General features: G+C 41.2%; 1 protein-coding gene across 1 annotated transcript in view; it reads left to right on the plus strand.

Moving 5' to 3' along the window:
• The window catches only part of LOC108572669 (nucleolar protein 4-like), a 176,024-nt gene extending 168,609 nt beyond the window's left edge, over positions 1-7,415 (plus strand). The window contains exons 7-9 of the mRNA XM_017934937.1: positions 1,878-2,092; positions 5,523-5,713; positions 6,725-7,415. Coding sequence (XP_017790426.1) covers positions 1,878-2,092; positions 5,523-5,713; positions 6,725-6,891 — 573 coding nt within the window. The 3' untranslated portion in view covers positions 6,892-7,415. The remainder of the gene's footprint in view (positions 1-1,877; positions 2,093-5,522; positions 5,714-6,724) is intronic.
• The last annotated feature ends 1,343 nt before the right edge of the window (positions 7,416-8,758 follow it).

An 8,758-nucleotide genomic window follows, 5' to 3' on the forward strand; every position in this document is an offset into this window, starting at 1 on the left:
TTTCACTAGCTCGCCTCTCTTTCCTCGAATTAATTTCCTTGGCCGCCAGAGAGAGAGCTTTACTCACGCCTCGACGTCCCTGTCCGCCACATCCGCCTCTCTCTCTCTCTCTCTCTCTTTCTCTTTAGTTACACCGTCCATCTGCACCCTTTTTCGTCCTGTTTTCCACACTGTTCGCTGGACCAGGTGGCTAGAACACCTACTGAAGCAACAAAATGATCGTGCCGTGGGTACATCCGGAGGATAGTCCGTTTGACGGTGGATTGGTGGTTCGTTGACGTCGCGGTTACTTGTGACACACACACGTGCTTCTTTGGTGAAAGTTCGAACCCGTTTCGAGCACGATGTGCTCGACAGTGATCTGTTTTCTGTGATTCTACGAACGTTCTCTAGTTAGAGAGGATCGGCTCGCGTGAGTTTAGCAAGATGGATCGAAACTGTGACCCGCGAGGAACATTGCCGAATCGATTGGACTAGATCGACATGGAGGAACGGTGGTGACGAGAGGAGAAGAAGGAAGCAAAGGGGCAAACATGAGGAAGAAGAACCTGAGGGTGGTGCACAATCAGGTGTACGACCGCGTGCAGATCCAGCAGGTACAACCGGGAGCTTGGTCCGCGAGGGCCACGTGCTTGCTCCCTTGTATTTACCGGGGGGAAAAGGCTGCGCCGCGTCCGATCGATTTTCGCTGGTGCTCGTCGTACTAAGCCGATTCTCGATCGCCACTGGCGAAAACTGGGTCAGAATGCTTAAAAATGTGGAGCGTGAGATAATGGTTTCTCGTGCGCCGGGGGTGGAGGGGCGTCCAACGGGGGAGGGATCGAGCCAATCAGCGGAGGCAACAAAATGTAACGATTATGGTCCGTTTACAGAGCGATCCAAAAGTCGTGGCCCGTCTGAGAGTCGGATAGACTCGGGCGATTTATCGGCGAACCGCGCACACGCTCGTTCAATTACGCATTCGGGGAAACGAGTGGGAAATTCATGATGTTTTCACGGTTTCTTCCTTAACCGTGGAGCACCAACTTTAAGTTTTCGTCGCACTAATGTTTCGCACGCAGTGAAAATAATTTTTCTATTTTTTCCCCCCTAATTTTATTTATACAGATTTATTTAACGTGACTGTGGTTATTTTTCACTGTACTCCATATATTCAAAATGATATTTGTATTTTGCTTTTTAATTTTAGTGACATTAAGTGAAAATGTCAAAAGAGAAGTATAAGTGAAAAATGAATATCTCGGGGTGGTGTGTTTCCCATTTCATCTACATTCAACTGGCCAATATGGATATTGTCGTAGTAATTATAGATAGTCGCGTGAATTACTATCTGTTGATACAGATATTTGTGGACATGAGCTTTTATTAATGACAAAAAATAGCTTGAATTGCTGTTTATCGGTGCAGACACTCGTACACATGCAGCTACTAATCCACAAATGAATGTCTCAAAGAAAACCAAGCAATGCGAAAATTGGGCAAATCTTAGCTACGACAAGAATGAAAGTTTTAACAATTTATTCACTAATATAGAAACGACACGTGTGTTTTAAATTAATTGACAAATAAAATCTGTACAAGTGTTTCGAAAAATTTCAACCTTTCCCTTTATCATTTACAAATTAACATTAAAACAATTTTTAACAGATCATTCACATACGTCTTTTTTCACCATTGACAAAAACGTTAAGCGATCCTTCAGCCATCAGTCTTGAAACAAAAATAAAGAGCGAACCAATTTTCTATTAAATATACAAAACCGGGAGAACTGAGAATTGTGTTTCTTCGTAACTAATCTTCCGAACTATGAAAACTCGACGAATTTTCCTCGGTAATTTACCTTGAGAAAGATTGCTAAGATCGAGTGGTTGTTCCAGCAAACGGATGTCCGGTCAAGTTTAGAGCATTTCTCGAGTACACCGGTGAAATCACTTCCGGGCAAGAGGGAGGATACACCACCGGCATCGCTAACGTCCCTCGCGCCGCTAACCAGTTTGGCGAACTTGCCGAGCAGCACCCTCTCTTCTACACCCTTGTCTCTTGCACCAGCGTCGAAACTGCTCACGCCAGCGGACAACAAGGGTCTCATGAGGTCAGTAGAATCTTTTCATAACGTTAATTATCGAATTCACTTGAATATTTCGAATACTGTGAACACGACAAGTTCGTGCACTGTGTCTAGAGCCGAGTCTACAGTATGTAACAAAATAGTGTTGTTACAAGATTGTAGATTTTGGTATTGTAGTAGTAAGTTTGTAACGTGGTGTCCATGCTGGTGTTCGTGAATAGTTTACGAGCAGATCCAGTGTGGATACGACGCTGATTCTGTTCGCGAACAGTCTGCGAGTTGGTCGCGAACTGTTCGCGGACTAATTATTATTGAGGCCTTTGGGTGTACGCTGTGTCTTTGTGGCAAAAGTACTCTTTTCCCATAAGGACACGGCTTACACCCGAAAGCCTCAATAATAATTATGCTCCGGGCCCTGAAAGCCTCAAATCTTGTTCGCGAACAGTTCTGGCCAGTGTGGATTCCGCATAGCAAATTTGTACTTTTTTCTTTTTTTTAATTCACCCTGGAACTGTCCAATTAACACTCGAATTTTCTTTTCTATTTCGGTTAAGCCTAATTCAACACACGTATTACGCTTCTTATTTCTGTCTTCGAAGTTCGTATCCTGTTTTCCATTGCACAGTAATAAATGATTAAACTCAGAATTTGTGAATTGTTGTTACCAACTGTAGATATTAGTGGTATTTAAAAAATTTTCAAATGTTAGAAACAGTGTTTCGGTATATCATACTATTCGAGGGATATTGAATTCTAGAATTGAAGTGACTGATCTTCTGTGTTTAATGGAAAATGTTTATGATTGTTATTTCTGTTATTGTCAATTTCTTGGAGCTAGAGGTTTAATTAGCCACATTGTTGATCAATAAATTCTCGTTGTTACTAGCTTTGGAATATACATAATTAATATGCACAGATACAATGCAATGGTGTATTATTATTGTAACTGGCAATTTACGTTTTCGTTAGAAAATTACATTCAATGCTTGCTTTATGATTAAAATTTACGATCTGTTGTTATCTGAAATGAAATTTCTAATAGAGAGCTAACTAAATTGAAATTATAACAGTTTTTCATATTTTTAACAAGTTTTATATCTACAAAATTTCATTTCTAACAGAACTATGCGTAGTTTTTTTTTGTTTAATGCGTATAAATCTGAAGATTGGAAGAATTTCAATTTACATTTTCTTTAAAATCATAAGTCTTTCAAATCTTTGAATAAGAACGTTTTAAATTTGATAACTCGAATAGCCTATCTTTCTTCTCGATAAGCAAGTAACATCTCTCATTTAAATTAATCGTGACGATGATTACGCTTGAATCTCACATTAGTCACATTTCATACAATATGAATTAATCATTAAAGCTGATTTAACATTCTCAATTTTTACTTGAAAATTGATCGAAGATTTTTGCAACACGGTTGAAGTTTACTTCTCAATAAAAGCCTAGCATAAAAATGCGAAATATCAATCTTCCAACATTCTGACAAAAAATTATGAAAAATGCGAAATATCAATCTTCCTACATTTTGACAAAAAGGAGGTGAAAAATGGAAAATGTAAATGTGTTCATAAACGAAAGGAATGTTTCTGGATGATAAATATTTCTCACTCGTAAATTATTCATTTCTATGTCCAACTTAAGCAGGAATTTAATAAATGACACTCGACTGAACGATAATTAAGGTATGCTGAAAAACTGGATCACTGGTGAACTTCAAATAACTACGTAGCATTTCTTGATTAGCACCAGTTGGTTTGTTACAAAGATAGATCGTAGGCAAATTAAGTTTACGATAGTACGTCTGATGTAAAACTGTGACGCTGAATTCTTCAGAAATGAAAATGTTGTCTAGACGAGGCGATATCAGATTTACAATTAGATCAACGGCGAAATTCGATTTTATGTAAGAGAATCCCAGCAAACACAGTTACTTTATCTTCTTGAATAAAAATAGGGAAATTAACTTAGATCGGTTTAGAGGGTTAAGTGGAAATTTCGTCGAATTTTTCTTTTCTTTCTGTATGATCCATTTTGAACTTTCACACAAAACTGTGTAACAACAGAAGCTAGTTTTAATATCCGAATTATCAACGTTGGCGGAAAATTGAAAATTTCTTTAGAATATTTTAATCGATATCAGTGTCGACGTCGTACTTAGTAAGTCGAAGCGTGACTATCCAGTTGCTATTTGCACAAGTTTATCTGTACTCCTAAGCCGCAAATATCGTCGAAATCCCTTCGAAACACCCAAGCATACGAATTATCTTCGAACTATTTCTAAACACCATATCTCACGAAACAAGATTCAATCTAGTTCTGAAGCAAGAATCTTCTTACTGTATAATCAACTTCTGGTACAAGCATGAACGTTTCGTAGATCTTTGGAGAACACCCGAATTTAGATTAATCTCGAAAGTAGACATGAAATTTTGGTATATTTTTTTATCGGCAAGTGTTTACATTGAAAGGGTGAAAATCTCTCTCAAAGATGAGGGTAACAGACACATTTGGTCGAAATTATTTCTTACTTTTTTCAAAAATTTGTTATTGAAAAATAGAAAATTCTATTCGTCTATTTCCAATATTTTTCGAGATATTAGATTAAGTAGACTTGCTGCAACTTTGAGGACGATTTTCACCCTTCACTCTGGACGATTATCGGTATAAAAAAATATGTATCGAATATTTTTTTTGGAGAAATACTGTATACCAAAGCTTCATCAAAGTGGGTGATTATTCTCGTTAAATTAACCCTTTACACTGGAAGTGTGTCTCCTAGGCACACCATACATAAATAAAGAACACAGAAAACTATTCCTTTTCGAATTTTACTTATAATTTTTGCTTTCGAATAAATCATTTTTGAGGAAAGTCCAAGTTGCCGCAAGATTTACTTAACCCTTTAACGCTCATCTCTGTGCCTCACACGTGCTCGCTAATTATCCAACAAGTTCAATTTTGAAAAATTATCTTCTCTCACTTTCCATATTGCCCTATTCTCTCTGTCGTACCAAAAGACGTGAGTCGCAACATTACAAATAATAGAAAACCTCTTTCCATCCACCTGCAAAATTAAAAAAAAGAAACCAAATTCATCATTTTTGTCACACGAAGATCTCGAAAAATGAAACAAAATGCAATTCCTCTCGCGTAGAATCGGTATATACATACGTGGACGCGTTCGTGGCGATCGCGACGAGCGAGATCCACGTTCTCTCCCGTTGTAATCGTTCCTCCGGCCACTCATTCTCGCTCCGTGATCTCTCCATTCACAGCGGGCCGGGTGAACCGCGACGGAGGAAAGAGCCGGCAGATAAACCGTCTCGTAGACGGTCAAAGATCACGGAACGAAGCCTAAAGAGGAGGCCGGAGGCGGAATCGCGCGGAGAGCTAATCAATGTTACCGCCTATCTGTAACACGAATCTCGCTCGCGTTTTTTCCAGCCAGGCGACGATAGTCAGCTCGTCGACGGTTAACGGCGTTGCCAGCGGCGGTGCACCGACGGCGATGTACAGACCGAACTTCAGCCAGGCGTTCCAGCGTGCAGGGCCGACGACAGTGCCACCGATCCTGCCGGCGGGCCTCTACCCGACCCAGAGCTTCACGTCGGGCCTATTGAGCAACGGTACACAAAGTAATATTGCTTATCGGTGTTCTTATGAGTTTCGCTTCTGCTTCTTACTTACGTTTCTTTCTTTTTTTTTTTCTCTTTTTCTTAACTCTCTGTGCTCTTGTATGTGCAATTTTCAGTCGATGATCTATAAATCTTTCGATGAAATTTTCCAGAGTAAAGTTTACCCTTTGTTTCGTGATTTTTCAATGGCTGTCTGTTTTAACGACAGGTATTTGTTGTTTTAAAAAACACGTCAAGTGAAAGACATTGAGATATTTCGTTATATTTTATATTTGGTAATTGTCATACTTGTAAACACCTTGTATTTTAATTTCCATACAGAATATTTCTGTGTCAGCGGTCAAACTTCTTTGTAGGAATTATTTTTAAAGAAAATCCCTCCCTCCCTGTTCTCTATTTCTCTCACCCTCTTTGTGTGTGTGTGTGTTGTGTCTCTATCTCTCTGTTGTGTGTGTCACACTCTCTCTTCTGTCTCTCCCTTTCCCTGTGTGTGTCACTCTCTCCCTTCTGTCTCTCCCAGTATTAGAATTCTTTCTATTTCTTAGCTAATTTCTTTAGTACTTTAAGAGTTTCCAAGGGTCACGTATTTAATGTAAACAATTTATCCCTGCTTCTCATTGTGACACGCTGATTAGAAAAATCTAATCGCCGAGACACCTAAACGCATTTAAAATCCAAATCGACCAGAAGAAACAACTAAACATTCTGCAAAAAAACATATCGTTTCTGATGATCTAACGAAACAATTGCTTCATCTTAATCTTCAAACCTTAAAAAAAAGAAGAAAGTACCTACACGTTACGCCAAAAAAAAGTTCTCTTCCCTCACCAGTTCAAATTCTACATCAGTTATCAATCTCGTTACACCATTTCGCTCGAAATTCCAGTCAACGTGTCGCAAGCTCCCGGCAAAGTCCGCTTGATAAAAACCGCTTGAAGCTTAATAACGATAAAAAAAAAAACAAAAAAGAACCACGAGTCCCCTTTTCCAACCAACCGATCGCTCTTTCAGGACCAACGGATCTGAGCATGAAGAACACGAAGCCGCTCCTGAGTCACAAGTTGAACGCGACGGAGATGACCGCTGTGAGGCAGTTGATCACCGGATATCGAGAGTCCGCCGCGTTTCTCCTCAGGTCTGCAGAGGAGCTCGAGCAATTGTTGCACCAGCAACCATAGAGCTACGTTTACGTAGGCAGTGGCCAGCAGCTTGGCTCGTAAGTCCTTCTCACACGAGGAACAGTACAGCGTGGAACCCTCGAAGAGAGAACGTGTCCAGCTGATCCCTGAATCCGAAGAGACTTGAACGCCGGCATACGAACGAACCGCTTCGTTTACCGCTGCTTGAAACAGTACCGAAATAATATATATCGGCCGTTGGTAACGAGTTCTCGTTATCCACCATCGGGAAACTCGGTTTCCCCTCCCCCGAGACCAGATCGATCCACGACGAAATCTCAGCGGATGCTGCTGCAAAACCCGGAAACTCTTCCGGCTGAAGGACGACGACGGCGACGACGTTACGAAGTTGGAGATTTTTCCTACCATGCGAGCACAAAAGCTGCTAGTTTCTTCTCTCCAGACTGCAACACTCCTCAAGAGGAATCGCGAGGAAACGCGTCCCCTCTAGTTTCGTATCGCGAGACGGAAATTTCATTTCATTCTATAGAGAGAAACACAGGAAAGATCCAAACCAGCGGAAGAGATTTCTGCTCGAATGGATCTAGGCGTGTTCTTTAGAAGTACCTAGGTTTAAGGGAACTATTCAAAAAACAGGGTGTACATAGAGAGGATTTACAGATATTTACTTAACTATCGATAAGCTTAAGCTTAAGAGATTACGAGACGGTGTGTGTTGCGTGCGTGCGAGAGTGCGTGCGAGAAGAGAAGCTTTGACGAAGAGCGGCCCGGCTGGAGGAGAGATATCGATCATCGGCTCGGAAGTGCCGGTGTGTATCTTCTTTAGAATTCCTGCTAGCCGCGCGAACCAATTTTTCCCCCCCGGCCCCGCGTTATTACGAGTACGTTCGCCAGTTTTGTCGTTTTCCCTCGAATTAGGACGCGCGTCGCCTACACACGAGTTTTATCCATCGAACGTCGCCGATCGCCGTTTTCCCCTCCCCTCTGTTCAGCAAAGAACGTCGATTGTCGCGTGTACATACGGTCGATCGTAGAAAGAGAAAAGAAGAAGGAAAGCTCGCTCTCCCGTGAAACAGACGGGAAATAGGACACGAAGAGTCGGGGGGAGACGGTTGAAAAACGGGACGACGAAGAATGTCGCTGTCACACCATCGTGTACATAAAGGCACGGACGTGCGTGTGTAAGTACGTTCGCGCTCGCGTAAAACGTGCGTGTACATAGACGTAGGTTGGATGGAGTTTCTTTTATCATCGGCCATCCGTTAGGCGAGGAACCGATCGGTTGATTGATCGATGAAGATTAGTCGTACACGTGAATCCGTGCACTGGCTGAGAGAGCATAGTACTTCGAAATTGTGCAGGTCAGTCCGAGGACTGTGACGGTTGAATTTTATTTGACGAATTGTAAAAAGAACGAAGAGTATATCGTTCGGAGGTTTATTTTCAAGAAAGCGGCTTTGAATATTTCCGACTAAGTTTCTTTTCCAATTTCGTTTTAAAAAATTCAACGCTGATTCCTGGTGGGGAGAGTAAATTATACTTAAGCTGTACACTTGTGTTATTAGTTCTTTATAAGCGGTGAAAACCTGTTTTACGTAAATGTCGAACGAATTGACAGAGAATGTTACTTCTCGAAGAAGAGGGTAACCAGAAATATCACTTGTCCACGCAAGCTCGGTCAGCGAAGCCATTTTCTCGGGAACAAAGCCTCCTACCGGACGAAACCAACTTTTGTAATTTTATCGCGCTTCGTTTGGAAGAGGGAACAAGCGGGTAAAAATTATAATCCTCGGCCAACGCTCTACACATTAATCGGGACCATCTTGTCACGGTCCGGACAAGACGTTGAAATCGTATTCGTGGTCTCCGGACGCATCACTGTGTTACCAAAGAACACTGATTATTA

Source organism: Habropoda laboriosa, unplaced genomic scaffold (genome assembly GCF_001263275.1).
Source record: "Habropoda laboriosa isolate 0110345459 unplaced genomic scaffold, ASM126327v1 scaffold22, whole genome shotgun sequence".
Classification (NCBI taxonomy): Eukaryota; Metazoa; Arthropoda; class Insecta; order Hymenoptera; family Apidae; genus Habropoda; species Habropoda laboriosa.